Source organism: Bos grunniens, chromosome 9, assembly GCF_055505025.1.
Source record: "Bos grunniens cultivar Pamir isolate PY7600 chromosome 9, Bosgru_T2T1.0, whole genome shotgun sequence".
Taxonomy (NCBI): Eukaryota; Metazoa; Chordata; class Mammalia; order Artiodactyla; family Bovidae; genus Bos; species Bos grunniens.
Window position 1 is genome coordinate 45,902,612 of NC_141173.1, and position 16,782 is coordinate 45,919,393.

General features: G+C 36.4%; 1 protein-coding gene across 5 annotated transcripts in view; it reads right to left on the reverse strand.

Annotated features, from left to right (window-relative positions):
• LIN28B (lin-28 RNA binding posttranscriptional regulator B) overlaps positions 1-16,782 on the reverse strand; it is a 142,211-nt gene that overhangs the window by 43,949 nt on the left and 81,480 nt on the right. For 4 of the 5 annotated variants that reach the window (XM_086317545.1, XM_086317543.1, XM_086317546.1 and 1 more), the window contains one exon: positions 10,029-10,213. In XM_086317545.1, the coding sequence (XP_086173671.1) occupies positions 10,029-10,201 (173 nt within the window). In that variant the 5' untranslated portion in view covers positions 10,202-10,213. Of the gene's footprint in view, positions 1-6,499; positions 7,593-10,028; positions 10,214-16,782 lie in introns of those variants that run through there. The other variant, XM_086317548.1, reaches the window with a different exon arrangement.

A 16,782-nucleotide genomic window follows, 5' to 3' on the forward strand; every position in this document is an offset into this window, starting at 1 on the left:
CCCTCACAACACAGAAAGACATAAACCTCCCTAAAATATGAATTAAGTAAACTTAATAATCAAATATGATGAGGAAAACACATTTTACAGCCCAAGTTCATGAAGACAAATAAACATTATGAAACTGAATACATTAGCATGTCATGACTAAGATGGGTTTCTCCGCCCCCAAGAATCTAAGAATTATTCAACTTCACAGACTTTGTAGATGTAATTCATTTTATCAATAACTTGAAGTAAAAAATTACAGAATTATGCTAATAGATGAAGTCTTTTGATATAATCCAATCTATTCACAATAAATAGAAGGGAAACAATTAAAATGATAATTAACTGAAAAAATTAATAGATTAAATCCGAAATTTAATAAAATTAAATTTGAAATATCAGTATTTTAAAAGTAACCCAGATTGATAAAGGTAGCTGTTTATTTGCTCATTTGGGCTTGTACTTCTTGATTTGTAGTCCTTTATACATTATGGATATTAATTCTTTCATGCTACACACATTGCAAATATCTTTTCCCACCCTATATTGTATTTTCTGACTTGGTTTACACTGTTGGTGCTGGACTATTTTATCTCAATTTGGTTATGTCTGCTAACTGTACTTCCCAGAGTCTTCTTCCTGGATGATTCCAGGTTGAATAATATTGCATGGATCACTCTGCAACTTGCTTTATTATTCAACATTATAGTGAAATTTTTAAAAACAATCCGGATTGATAAAGGTAGCTGGAGTCAGCCAGAAGAGAAACTGGTATCCTACAAGAAAGCAAAAATAAAGCAGAAGCCACAGTTCCTGGAAGGGTATCATGGTGAGACACAGTAGGCCACACAGGTCTGCCAGGCAGGCCCTAGTGTGTCCTCTGTGGCGCTCTGTACCTAGCTTGTCTTCCCAAATTGGTCCTGCTGACCATCAGCCTGACACCATCACTTGTTTGCAAACCCAGAGCATGTGCATGCTCAGTGACTTAATCATGTCCGACTCAGCTCCCATGAGTTCTTTGCAAACCCAGAGAGGTTGTGGCAACACAGAGGCAGCAGATTCCACAGCTCTCCCCAGTTCCTCTGCCATACCAGATATGCTTGGCTTTTCAGATTTCACTGCAAGCTCTGATTTGTCTATCTAGTTCAGGGCTTCTGAAGACTGGTTAGTGAATAGTTCTCTAATGCGCTGACTCTTCCCTTCCCCACCAACTCTCCCACATTTATCTAAGTTCTAAATCTTCGGTTTTCATAACCCTTAAAGTGGTACTATCTTCCTGACTGAAATCTTTGCCAGGTAGAAGTTTCGAATTCTGAAGTAGTCAATTTAACCTTATCGCTTAGAGTTTGTGTGTTCTGGGTCTTGTTTAAGAAAACTAAAATCTTTCCCAAATCTAAGAGCTGTAAGTTTGGCTTTACACTTTTAGATCCTTAAATATCAGAGTTTAGACATACAACTTCTACTTATTATCAGTTGCTTCTGGACCCTTTTTTTTTTAGGCATTACTTTACTATTTATTTTGATTAGAATAAAACAACAATCAGAAAATCAACCTAAAATTGTGATTATTTGCCACTTGGCTTCTGACCATTTTTATCAGTCATCTTGGGAGACCTATGCAGCGCCAAATGAAACTCAGCCCACACAATGTCTTGTGGAGGGTGATGAGAACGACACGTTGTCTGCCTGGTCTGAACAGAGGTCACAGCAGGGAGAGCATCTGCTAAGATAATGTGAATGAAGGAAACAACCATAATTGCCTCATTAAGAGATCTCTAGCCAAGTAATCACAAGAAGAAAGGAAACACCCTAAAATTAAGTATATAATAAGGAAAATTTGGGGGAGAATAAAATATGCAGGAGAATTAAGGAGACTTGGGTATTCCTTTGGTGTTACTAATTTCCTTAGTCACTGTATGAATGAATGGAAATGTGGACTCAACAGTTCAGTTATTCAACTCTAGTCCTTGCCAGTTATTAGTAGGGAAGCAGAAGATGCAAATTCACAGCTGTCCAGGCTACAAACGTAAAAGGGTGGTGGGAATTGCTTACTACAGACCAAAACTTAGGAATTAAGATTTAAAGCCTATTTTGAAATTACAATGAAAAGCATACAATTAAAGGCATAAGCAGGAAAGAGGTAAGATATAAAAGAGTAAAGTCTAGGAACTAGCAGGGAAAAAAAGGAAATTGTCTCCGCTTAACCAATTTACTTTCTTCTATTTTCTATCTCTACTTTTTAAAAAGAGATTTTTCTTAAAAGTCAATAGCATATAATTACAACTAAAGCCTTGGTCACTTTAAATTATATACAACTGAACATATATTTTACTCAACATGTTGATAAAATTATTTCACATTCAAAGCTAAGGTAAATTTGTTCCCAATTTTAATTTAAATTAAGCATCTAAGCTGAATGAAACACTAAAATGTACTGAAATTGTGACATCTCCACATTTCCTGATATTTCAAAAGATTAAGCTTTATTAATTTGTATTATACAGTTAATAATACATAAATAGAATCTTGAGAATTATGATTAGTAAAATTTTCTGATTCCAAAAAACATAGTAAAATTAGCTTGTTACAACCACAAGCCAGGTTTAAAATAAGCAAACTATTTGATGACTTTGATGTTTTGCACCCAAAATGTGCTGGCTAATTTTTCCATTCCATTTACCATTCCAGTCTTTAAACTGCCTTAATCTCCTGCCCTCAGATGTTGACCTTGTAAGAATAGGGGTCATAGGTCAGACTAGACAGACCTCAAAGGATCTGGACTATCAATTCATGCCTGAGAGATTTCTCTTCCACAATAGGAACCTACTAAACAGCAAATTCCTAAATCTAATCACACAAGGATCAGGGTGAAACAGTTATTTATTGGAATTTGTTGACTTACATTTTTCAAACATCTTCAGCATTTTTATTTTTCTTTTGGGAGCAGGTTCTGGGACATAATAAATATTTTTTTAAAAAATCACTGAAAGAACTTTTAATATAAAACAGATATCCTTAGTAAAATAGCACCATAACTAGGTACAGCTTCATTATTTCTGGAAATGCTATGTGGATTTCAAAAATATAGCACAAGAATTCCTAACTATAAAGTACCTGGAAAACTTCACATTATACCACAGAGATAACAGGAAGAGATTATTTTGCCATAGAGGTTTGTGGGGAGAGGTGTGGAGGAGGCTCACCACCAGTCAGTTTTGAGCCCCCTTGCTCTAAAGGTGAATGAGGGCATCAAATAAATATTTTTTTCTTTTTAATAGACAAGTGAAAATATACAGTCCTTCAATGAGGATAAAGTAAATAGATTAAAAACATAAGCAAAAAAAAAAAAAAAAAGCATTAGGACTTCAAAACCTTGCAAATTTAAAGAATTTGAAATCACAAAACTAGGACCCTATAAAAATAATTCTTCTATCATACCGCTCTAATTTTTTTTAAAAGACAAGTAAGCTCTTCGAATAGAGAATAATTTAGACATATACAATGAGTTTCTATTTACATTCACCTTGTTCAAATAAAACATAATGTACCATTCTAACACCATTTTAATACTGAACTATAAGGATTTTCAAATTTCATAATCAATTTTTAAGTCTAAATAAAAAACATCTTAAAAATGATAAATTAGTAAGTATTTCTAACATGAACAAATGAAAGGAATTTCCTGCACTTCATGCCAAAAACAGTAATACTGAACATCATAACAATTAGCCTTCTTTCTAAACAAAAAACATTTAAACTTCAACTCATGTAGAAAATCAGGAAGCTTACTCATGTGCCAATGCAGTGATGCAAACGTATTACTGCCTGAAATAGAATAAAAGCAACACAACGTTGACATTATTTTCTAAGTTATTTTGTAAATCTCAAGTCAACATTGTTGAAAAGGAACTTGCATTATTATTATGAATAGCACTTCTTGGACTGTGTGGTTGGGTCAAAAGATGTGGAAGGTTCAGGAGAACAAAGAAGATACTCACTCTGCTAGAAAAAAATCAGAGTAAAAGAGGAGGTTTAAAAACAACATAAATTCAAAAAACACAGTTTTATGTATATACTCAATGTGTATATACCTATCATATATGTATGCATTTCAAATATTTTTAAAATTACACATTTTTGTTCTGAAAGGATTAAAATCATTTAACCTACATATAGAAACATTAACATACCATCTGTTTCAGTTCACATCCTTTTTACTAATCTAACACATTCATTAATAGGAACTAAAATTTTATTATATAAAATATCTAATTTTATATTATAGGTTGACATGATTATTTCATATAAATAGTAAAGATAGTGACAAAAAAATCATTCTCCTATCTTCCCTCACAATTTTATTCTGTTAGAGGTCACTTTTTTTCCCTCAAGAGTAAACTGCAGCTCTTCAAAGAATAAAAAGATACCAAATATAGGCCAGTTTTTGAGAATGAGTTTTTAAATTTTTAATTAACAATTTTTATCAGTAGTATAAAGAGAGCTTTTATAAGATCATTAAATCTCTTAATCTCTGATAATGAACATAAGAAAAAAGTAAACAGCAAATATAAATAAAAAATTATTCCATTTAAAATTTCAAGAGAATATTTTAAACAAGGAGGATTTAAAACAAAACAAGTTAACATGTACTGCTATTACATAGCTGGACACTACTATCGGCATACTAAACAGCATTCAGCAGAATTAAGACAGAATTCAAAAGTAAACTCATTTTCTTCTGTTAATAGTTTACTTAAAATTGACAGAATCTTTAAAATTATTTTTATTTCTTGCCACAGAACATAGATCTTCACAAGATATAATTCTATGTATATACATATATGGAACAAATAAGTTCTGAATGATGAAACCAAATTTGAATGTGTTAAACATTGATACTATATAATAGAAATTAAGCTTTTTAATTTAAAAACATTTCAAGAGAAAAGATATAGTTTTCAACAGATGGTGTTTCAACAATTCATGTTATTAAAGGTGAAAAATGAGCCTAGACTTCAACCTCACACCTCACACAGGGGAAAAAACTTTGTGATTAATCAAATCTGGGGTTAATCAAAGATTTTTTTTAAACATGACATAGAGTAAAAGATTGATAAATATCTTTATCAAAATTTAAAACCTTTGCTCTGTAAGAGATTGGAGAGATAAACTATAAACTCAGAGGTAAAAATATCTGCAAATCATGTATCTAAGGACTCGTATCCACATTTTATATAAAGAACTCTCAAAATGCAACAATAAGAAAAGAATCCAGTATGAAATGGGCAAAAGGTATGAACAGACACTTCACTAAAGAGGATATAAGGATGACACAAAAACATAAAAGGAGCTGCTGCTGCTAAGTCGCTTCAGTCGTGTCCGACTCTGTGCGACCCCATAGACGGCAGCCCACCAGGCCCCACCGTCCCTGGGATTCTCCAGGCAAGAACACTGGAGTGGGTTGCCATTTCCTTCTCCAATGCATGAAAGTGAAAAGTGAAAGTGAAGTCACTCAGTTGTGTCCGACTCCTAGCGACCCCATGGACTGCAGCCCACCAGGCTCCTCCGTCCATGGGATTTTCCAGGCAAGAGTACTGGAGTGGGTTGCCATTGCCTTCTCCGATAAAAGGAGCTAAATATCAGTAAATACTAGTAACTACTCGGGAAATGGAAATTCCATGATGAAATATCACTGTAGATTAGAATGCTTAAAATTCTGTAAGAAGTACTGACAATACCTAATGCTGGTCAAGATGCAGAGCAACCGGAATACTCATATGTTGTTGGAGGGAATTCAAAATGGTACAATCAGTCTGGAGAAAAATCTGGCAGGTTCTTATAAAGTTAAACATAAACTTACAACCAGATTATCCAGAAGCCTCACTCTTAGATAAATGAAAACTTTTCACACAGAAACCTGTACACAAATGTTTGCAGCAGCTCTACTCATAATTATCAAACTGAAACTACCTAAATGTCTTTCAATAGATAAGTGGAAAAACACTGCTATGTTCATAAAATGGAATACTACTAAACAATAAAAAGGAATGAATTATTAGCCCCCATTGTCTGTGGGGGATATTAATATATTGCAGGACCCTGAGAAAATGCCTGAAACCATGAATACCACCAAACCCTATACATAAGATGTTTTTCTATATACACACCTATGATAAAGTTTAATTTATAAATTAGGCATGTGTGCTTAGTCGTTCAGTCCTGTCTGACCCTGCAACCCCATGGACTGCAGCCAACCAGGCTCCTCTCTCCATGGGGATTCTCCAGGCAAGAATACTGGAGTGGTTGCCATGCCCTTCTCCAGGTGATCGCCACAGCCCAAGAATCAAACCCAGGCCTCCCAGATTGCAGGCAGATTCTTTACCATGTGAGCCACCAGGAGATTAACAACAACTAATAAGAGAAATATTATAACAATATAGTATAATAAAAGCTATATTAATGTCTCTCTCACTCAAAACATCTTACTATATAAATTTAATGCCTTTCTCATCCTAACTATGAACTTATCATTCATTGTGACCATGACTTTTGCAGTTTGGTGTGCAACAGCAGAATTATCACAAACTTCCTCTTCCTTCTCACAACTTCACACACAGAAGACGTCTTCATATCATATATTAGTAACCTTAGCAAATGATTTTTTTTCATTAAGTCAAGAACTTTCTCCTTGTCACTCAAAAGAAGTACTTCGTGGATATTCTTTGGCAAATCCAAACTGCCTGCATCACTACTCCTCTGCTTTGGCGCCATTAGTAAGTTAAAAAAAGGGTTATGTGAACACAAGCACTGCAATATCATGACAGTCAACCTAGTATACAAGATGGCTACTAAGTGACTAATGAGGGTATATACTGGACAAAGGGGTGATACAGATCCCTGGTAGGACAAAGAAAATGTTGCAAGATTTCATCACACTACTCAGAAGAGTGCACAGTTTAAAACTTACAAATTGTTTATTTCTGGAATTTTCCATTTAATGTTTTTGACAGTTGTTGACCATGGATAACTTTTTTGGGATTTCATGAAGCCCCAGAAAACAAAACTGCAGATAAGAGGGAAATACGGAATTGATATATTCAAAAACCTGTATAAATTTCAAAACCATTATATTGAGTAAAATAAGTCAATTTCAAAGTCAGTTGCAAATGAACGAAGTCCAGATTAGTAGAAAGAAGAAAATAAAGACCACTTAAATAGACAATAGAAAAGATAAATGAAACTGATATTTCAAAAAGATAAACAAAACAGACAAAGCTTGAACCAAACTTAACTCCAATAAATAAAATTGGAAACGAAAGAGAAGACATTACAACTGATCCAACAGAAATACAAAGATTATAAAAGACTACCATGAGCAATTATACACAAGCAAATTAAATAAATTGGCTTCCCTGGTGGCTCAGATGGTAAAGAATCCTCCTGCCAATGCAAGAGACATGGGTTTGATCCGTGGGTTGGGAAGATCCTCTGGAGAAGGAAAGGGCAGCCCACTCCAGTATTCTTGCCTGGGAAATCCCATGAAGAGAGGAGCCTGATGGGCTATAGTCCACAGGGTCGCAAAAGAATTGGACACGACCTAGTGACTAAGCAACAACAAATTGAAGAAACTAAAATAAATAAATTCCAAGAAACATGCAAACTACCAAGCCTGGATCATGAAGAAAGAAAATCTAAGCATATCTAAGTTACTAGTAAGAATCAGTAATCAAAAAAAATCACACCTTATCATTCCCATCAAAATAAACAATTTCTTAATATTACTCTAATATCAATTCATATGAAAGGTCCCCAAGTCTCCTCTGGCAACCACCAATCTGTTTTCTGTTTACAAGACCTTGGTTTTTGCTTTTAGATTCTATATGTAAGGGAGATTACATAGTATTTGCAAAGCAAATCGTATCATATTTTATCATATACTATTTGATCATATGGTATTTTACTTATATGTATATTATGTAAAAAATACATACAAACACACACATACATAAGTATATTTCACAAGCTGAAACAGATATTTCCTATTTGAGAAAAAAGATTAATATGGTAAGTATACAAAGAGAATGTGAGATAAGAAGAAATATATTGGTCTCTGCCCCTAGTTCCTGACACAGAGCTCCTAAAACCCTTGTAATTTCTAAGTGATAAGAACACTAGGAGTACCTCTTTATCTGGTATCAGTTTTTGACCTCTGTTCCTGACACAGGGCTCTTGAAACTCTTGTAATTTCCTACATGATAGGACGGTCTTCCATTTAAGGAGGTGACAGACAATGAGTGGGCTCCTAGATGGCTCATGAGTGAGGGCTGGTCACTGGAAAGACCAAGCTATGACCGAAGCTTGGAATTTTTAGCCCTATCCCAATTTTCTTGAGAGAAGTGAAAGGGGCTGAAAATCAAGTCTATATGATGAAATCTCCACAAAATTCCAAAAGTAAAGATCCAGAGAGCTCCCAGACTGGCATACACATCCACACTGGGAGGATAAAGCACCCAAACCCTTGGGAACAGAATCTCCTATGCTTGGGACCCTCCTCAACCTCACCCTATGTAAAATCTCTCTATGTGTATCCTTTACCTGCTGTTATCATAATCTTTAATAAACTGGTAAATGTAAGGGTTTCTCTAAGTTCTGTGAGCTGCTGTAGCAAATTAATCAAACCTGAAGAGGGGGTCTTAGAAACCTCTGATTTAAAGCCAACTGAGAAAGAAGTTGCAGGGCAATCAGCATCTGAAATATGGTAGGATGGTCCTGTAAGACTGAGCCCTTAACCTGTGGGACCTGATACTATCTCCAGGTAGATGCTGTAAGAACTGAGTTCAACAGTAGAACATTCAGCTGGATAGTGGAGCATTGCTTGGTGTGGGGAAAAACCTCCGCACATTTGGTCATCAAAAGTTAAACGTTCTGTGTAAAAGTAATAGAGACACGAAGGAGGGAAACATAACATGGAAGAACTGAGTTTTTCCCAGCATAGGAAAGAGGAAAACTGAGATTTTTTTTTCTAAGAGAACTTAGAAATCAACAATGACAAATGAACATCTCAGAAGAAATAAGCAAAGGACAAAGAACACGCAATTCATAGAAGAAAAAAATAAAATTGAAAATCAACATATGAAAATATATTTAACCTTAGCCAAAGGATGCAAAGGAAAAAAATGAGCTGCATTTCTTAACCTATGTAATTGGCAAAATTTAAAAGATGACATTATTCAATGAACAGTCCCACTTTTAAACGGGTTATCCATTGACCTTATTTCTAAACAACAGTTTGGAAACAGATATCAAAATTTTAAAAGGCATAGTCTCTGATCCAGATTTTTCAGTATTAGGTATGTATCCCTTAATGACAGAATCAGACAATTTTTTAAATGTACATATAAGCATTCTTACTACGGTGCTATTGGTAAATTAAAAATATTGGAAATAGCCTAAATTTAACAATTACATTAATTTAACAGAGCCTTGTTTAAATTTTGTTACATTCACACAGTGGGAATTTATGTAGATGACAAAGACTGACATGAAATGTTCCAAAATACACTGTTAAGTGAAAAAAAATGCAAAATCAAAAATATTGCACATATATCATAATTCCAACCGACCTGTAGTTAAGATATTTGGTGATTTTTTTTTATATTTGAATTTTCAGTAGTGAATTATCTTTCAAAACAGTCAAAACAATAAGTGTATTCTCATTTGAAACAAACAGGTGAAGTGTTAGGATGTACTGAGGGGCACCTACCTCTGTCTATTAGGAACTTCACTTATCTGAATAGTCTGGTGGAAATAGTGGTTAAGGGACTGCTGAGTGCCTAATGCTGAAGGCTCAGTTAAACATATTCTGCAGAGTTCAAATTGCAAGATAGCCTATATTTCTGATAAATTCTATTCAAACACTCAGTGGTGGCATTTTATTTTATTGTGGCAAGATTTAATAGCATAATAAAAATATAAACTGAGATTTCAGAAATATTTTCCAAATAAAATAAACTCACAGACTAACAAAGTAAAATGATTACCTGTCTCCCTTTGGTTTTCTTTTTTGTAGTGTCTTCCCTTTGGGTCTTCTTTCGCTTCCTAAACAGGGACTCCCACCAGGTCCTGTTACCCGTATTGATTCAAGGCCTTTGGAAGATTTTTTAAATGTGAACTCCACTGGTTCTCCTTCTTTTAGGCTTCTAAATCCTTCCATGAATAATTTGCTCTGAGAAGAACAGAAGAGGAAGAGAGAAAAAGAGATTATGATTATTATTAATGCTTTACAAATTATCTCATGATTTTAAGATTAACATAGCAAGACATCTCCAGTTATTCATTATTAAGTATAAAATTTTTTTTCAAATTCAGTGAAAGGGATACCATTTAAAAGTTTCCTGTTGTAATAACGCTGGCAGTGAAAGAATAAACTCATACCATTTCATAAAGAATCTGCCTGCTTCTGCTAGTGCAGGAGATGCAAGAGACAAGGGTTGAATCAGTGGGTTGGGGAGATCACTTGGGAGAAGGAAATGCCAACCCACTCTAGTATTCTTGCCTGGGAAATACCACGGTCAGAGGAGCCTGGAGGGCTAGAGTCCATGAGTTTGCAAAGAGTCTAAAGGGGACACAGCGACTAAACAACAATCACCCTAACGTCCACCAATGGGGAACTGATTAAATACATTATAATAAAGGTATATAATGTAATACCACTGAGTCATTAAAAGATCTACATGTATTACTGTGGGCAAGATAAATCTGTAATACTGCCGAATAAAAAAATTAAGGGGAAGAACAGTGTATCTCCCATAATATTGTCTATACAGAGAAGTTTTTAAAAGGTACATGTTTACTTATATAATTATGGGGTCTGGAATAACTGACAGCAAATTATAAACAGTCATTTTCTCCAATTTTTTGGGGGGGAAAGTGGGGAAGCTCTTGGATACACACATTATTGTACCATTATAGCTTTTTTGGGGGGGGGGATTTGAAAGATAACTTGATTTTTTTTTTTTTTAATTTCCTGATTGTAAAAATGTAACTTAGGTTACAAATAATAATTGGCTCTTTCAACCTATGTGCCAATTCAAACAATAATAAAGTAATTAATTCATCCTAATTTTATTTATTTTTCCGAATTCCCTTATGCATTTAACAGATCTAGTTTCAAATACCATGTAGCAGTCTTAAACACTTGTTTGAATTTGGGGGAAAAAAGGAAGCCAATCTGAATATGGTAGGTAGGAGACCCTGATTCAAGTCCAATTCTTAAAGTCAACAGTCATGCAACTTTGAATGAGTCAATTCTCTCTTTTTTGAATTTATCTGTAAATTTAAGGAACAGTGTTCTGAGGAACAATGGTTCGGAAAAAGATTTCATGAGAAAAGGACGGTGGTAAAATAAGTTTGTGAATTGCTGCTAAATGTAGTTTCCTCTTAGTTGGATCATGTATATGTGTATGTGTGTGCTCAGTTGCTCAGTCGTGTCCAACTCTTCTCAACCCCATGTCAGGCTCCTCTGTCCATGAGATTCTCCAGGCAAGAATATTGGAGTGGGTTGCCATTTCCTCAGCCAGGTGAATCTTCCCAACCCAGGAACTGAACCCAGGTCTCCTGATTCTCCAGCACTGTAGGCAGATTCTTTACTGCTGTTAGCCTATTTAAAACTCTGATATTTCATACCCTCCCCCGCCTCCACTAAAAAATCTTGTTTAACAATGTTTAACCCAGCAAATTCTCAACCTAATTGTTCACAGAGACCTTTCTTAGATATAACTACAGATGACTAACATCCTTAGAGAAATGCTGGATTAGAGAAATCTCTAACTTTCCGAAGTTATGACTCTAAAGGCAGCTAAATAATTACATATAACCAAATAATTACATGGAAAAGATAAAACCAACACTTCAAATTCCAATGCAAAAGGAGAATACTCATTGGAAAAGTAATACAACACGCAACACAGGGTTTTTTTTTTTTTTGCCACTTAATTTTGTAAAATGAAGGATATTTGCTTTACAGAATTTTGTGATTTTCTGTCATACATCAACAAGAATCAGTCATAGTAACACCCATGTCTCCTCCCTCCCAAAACTCCCACCCCATCCCACCCTTCTAGGTTGTTATAGAGACCCCAAAACAGGTTTTGTGTTTTTTTTAAAGAAGTTTCTCATGCAGGTAATCTGACACTGAGAAGTCCCTCATGTGGAAGTATAATTTGGCATCACTTTTTCTGCTCTCTGATGCTATGTAGGAATCAGATGGAAAAAACAAAATCACCACTGCCTATACAGTATACAATTCTTTAAAAATTGTTTTTAGAGCTTTATATAGTATTTCAGAAAAATATCTATTTCTGCTTTATTGACTATGCCAAAGCCTTTGACTGTGTGGATCACAATAAACTGTGGAAAATTCTTGAAGAGATGGGAATACCAGACCACCTGACCTGCCTCTTGAGAAACCTATATACAGGTCAGGAAGCAACAGTTAGAACTGGACATGGAACAACAAACTGGTTCCAAATAGGAAAAGGAGTACGTCAAGGTGGTATATTGTCCCCCCTGCTTATTTAACTTCTATGCAGAGTACATCATGAGAAACGCTGGGCTGGAAGAAGCACAAGCTGGAATCAAGATTGCTGGGAGAAATATCAATAACCTCAGATATGCAGATGACACCACCCTTATGGCAGAAAGTGAAGAGGAACTAAAAACCCTCTTGATGAAAATGAAAGAGGAGAGTGAAAAAGTTGGCTTAAAGCTCAACATTCAGAAAACGAAGATCATGGCATCTGGTCCCATCACTTCATGGGAAATAGATGGGAAAACAGTGGAAACAGTTTCAGACTTTATTTTGGGGGGCTCCAAAATCACTGCAGATGGTGAGTGTAGCCATGAAATTAAAAGATGCTTCCTTGGAAGAAAAGTTATGACCAACCTAGATAGCATATTGAAAAGCAGAGACATTACTTTGCCAACAAAGGTCCGTCTGGTCAAGGCTATGGTTTTTCCAGTGGTCACGTACGGATGTGAGCGTTGGACTGTGAAGAAAGCTGCGTGCTGAAGAACTGATGCTTTTGAACTGTGGTGTTGGAGAAGACTCGAGAGTCCCTTGGACAGCAAGGAGATCCAACCAGTCCATCCTAAAGGAGATCAGTCCTGGGTGTTCTTTGGAAGGACTGATGCTGAAGCTGAAACTCCAATTCTTTGGCCAGCTCATGCAAAGAGTTGACTCGCTGGAAAAGACCCTGATGGTGGGAGTGATTGGGGACAGGAGGAGAAGGGGACGACAGAGGATGAGATAGCTGGATGGCATCACCGACTCAATGGACTTGAGTTTGAGTGAACTCCGGGAGTTGGTGATAGACAGGGAGGCCTGGCATGCTGCAATTCATAGGGTCACAAAGAGTTGGACATGTCTGAGTGACTGAACTGAACTATTTTTTTTCTCCTAAGCTCCCTCCTCACTAATTATAAATAGTCCTTTACTTTCATTCCCTTTCTCACTCCCCACTCTAGAAAGTGCAGATTATGAATTCAGATGAAGTGGAGCACAGGTCAACTACTATAATTAAGAGAAGGGAGAAATAGCAGTTTTAATTAGAGCTATCATATGTTCATGCTTTGTTTGTGTAATCAAAATTCTGTCACTTATTTCCTCATAGTTCCTAGTATATGGGTGCACTTAATTTGATTTCATTTTCTACTATTACAATTCTTGATACGGATCATCTGTAATTGAACTGCTCTTCCAAATCTAAAGTAAAATCCTGCTCTTACTTCTAATCTTCATAATATTCTGAAAGAAAACTTTTTTCCATTCTATCATATACTCCCATCCTTCCCCAAATGAGCACACAAGGCAATTTGGATTCACAGTCATTGACCAAAAAAAATCCCTAAGAAACTATAATGGCCTGCAAGAAAAGGACGTGAATTCACAGAGAATATTCTATCTGCTATTATACCAAAATTGCTGCTACATAAGTGGGAAGGATTTGTTGAAAGATGGGGAATTAGCTCATTTTATTTCTTCAAAAAAATCAACTTCTTGCCTCAGCAATTTTTATTAAAAGTGCCTCCGTTTTTCCAGTCACACTGGTTCCAATCTTACATTTATCCAATCATTTATTGAATTGCATGCATCCTTTCTTTCACCTGCCTCAACATTTCATTGGATTGCCACTGCCCTACTTCTGGTCCTAACTACCTTCTACCTGGATGAGTGTAATAGTTTTCTTATTGGTATTTCAGCATCAGAACTCCTCTCTTATCCTTAGCTTCTTCTACACCTGTGTATGTTCTCTGAATAAACTGTAGCTGGTTGGTCTCCCTGTCTCAAAAATTTACAATACTTGTCTTAAATTGTAGGTTAGACCACTCATAATGTTACCTCTAGATATATTTTCCACTTCCTTTCCCATTACTCTAATAAAGCTGGCTAACTTAGCTTCCCTGGTGGCTAAGTGATAAAGAATCCACCTGCCACTGCAGGAGAAGCAGGTTTGATCCCTGGGTCAGAAAGATCCCCTGTAGGAGGAAATGGCTACTCACTCCAGTATTATTGCCTAGAAAATTCCATGGACAGAGGAGCCTGGTGAGCTACAGTCCATGAGGTTGCAAAGAGTCAGACACGACTGAGTGACTGAGCACACATGCACAACTTGTACTTTCCTAAACACACTTCATGTTTTCTCATCTCTGTATTTCAACTTAGGCTGATGGGGGTACGTTATTCTCTTCGTCATGGCTGTCTATCAAAATCTTACTGAAGAGTGAAGTATCATAACCCATGTGATCCTTTATGCATTCATTCAAATCGCCCAGGTCAGAAATAATCTTCTCTCTCACTTACTTGATTCTTTTATCTAGTTTTTACAATATATATCTACATAATGTGGTATTTGTGTATGCATTTGCACTTTGGGATTTATCTTCTCCTGAAGGCCAGGGGTTGTGACATATATATCTTAATATTTCCCAAAGGACTTAGCCTAATACCTGCAAACAATTACCATTCAGTAAGTGCTTAAAGAATCCCGGATTTAGTATCAATAAGATTGTTAATGATTATTTAGTCCAAACCTCACTTGAACAAAAGGTGGACTGAATTATAAGGGGTTAAGTGAATTGCTCATGCCAAGTCAAATTTCTCAGCTGCTACTTCTGCTATATAAAATAAGTTCTATTTTTAGTGCCAAGGTGACACCACACATGGTACCTTTGGAATAAAATACTGATAGGATTATAATGATTCATGGTAATACGTTATTCTCTGACTCCATTCAGAGGTTTAAAATGAAATTGTTAGTCGCTCAGTCATGTCGAACTCTTTGGGACACAATGGACTGGAGACGGCCAGGCTCCTCTGTCCCTGGGAGTCTACAGGCAAGAATACTGCGCTGGGTAGCCATTCCCTTCTCCATGGGATCTTCCTAACCCAGGGATCAAACCTGGATGTCCTGCACTGCAGGTGGATTCTTTACCATCTGAGCCACGAGGGAAGCCATTCAGAGATTCAGTTCAGTTCAGTTCAGTCGCTCAGTCGTGTTCGACTCTTTGTGACCCCATGAATCGCAGCATGCCAGGCCTCCCTGTCCATCACCAACTCCTGGAGTTCACTCAGACTCACGTCCATTGAGTCAGTGATGCCATCCAGCCATCTCATTCTCTGTCGTCCCCTTCTCCTCTTGCCCCCAATCCCTCCCACCATCAGAGTCTTTTCCAATGAGTCAACTCTTTGCATGAGGTGGCCAAAGTACTAGAGTTTCAGCTTCAGCATCATTCCTTCCAAAGAAATACCAGGGCTGATCTCCTTCAGAATGGACTGGTTGGATCTCCTTGCAGTCCAAGGGACTCTCAAGAGTCTTCTCCAACATCACAGTTCAAAAGCATCAGTTCTTCGGCGCTCAGCTTTCTTCACAGTCCAACTCTCACATCCATACATGACCACTGGAAAAACCATAGCCTTGATCAGACGGACCTTTGTTGGCAAAGTAATGTCTCTGCTTTTCAATATGCTATCTAGGTTGGTCATAACTTTCAAGGAGTAAGCATCTTTTAATTTCATGGCTGCAGTCACCATCTGCAATGATTTTGGAGCCCAAAAAAATAAAGTCTGACACTGTTTCCACTGTTTTCCCATCTATTTCCCATGAAGTGATGGGACCAGATGCCATGATCTTCGTTTTCTGAATGTTGAGCTTTAAGCCAATTTTTTCACTCTCCTCTTTCACTTTCATCAAGAGGGTTTTTAGTTCCTCTTCACTTTCTGCCTTAAGGGTTGTGTCATCTGCATATCTGAGGTGATTGATATTTCTCCCAGCAATCTTGATTCCAGCTTGTGCTTCTTCCAGTCCAGCGTTTCTCATGATGTACTCTGCATAGAAGTTAAATAAGCAGGGTGACAATATACCACCTTGACCTACTTCTTTTCCTATTTGGAACCAGTCTGTTGTTCCATGTCCAGTTCTAACTGTTGCTTCCTGACCTGCATACAGATTTCTCAAGAGGCAGGTCAGGTGCTCTGGTACTCCCATCTCTTGAAGAATTTTCCACAGTTTATTGTGATCCACACAATCAAAGGCTTTGGCATAGTCAATAAAGCAGAAATTGATGTTTTTCTGGAACTCTCTTGCTTTTTCCATGATCCAGCAGATGTTGGCAATTTAATCTCTGGTTCCTCTGCCTTTTCGAAAACCAGCTTAAACATCAGGAAGTTCACGGTTCACGTACTGATGAAGCCTGGCTTGGACAATTTTGAGCATGACTTTACTAGCATGTGAGATG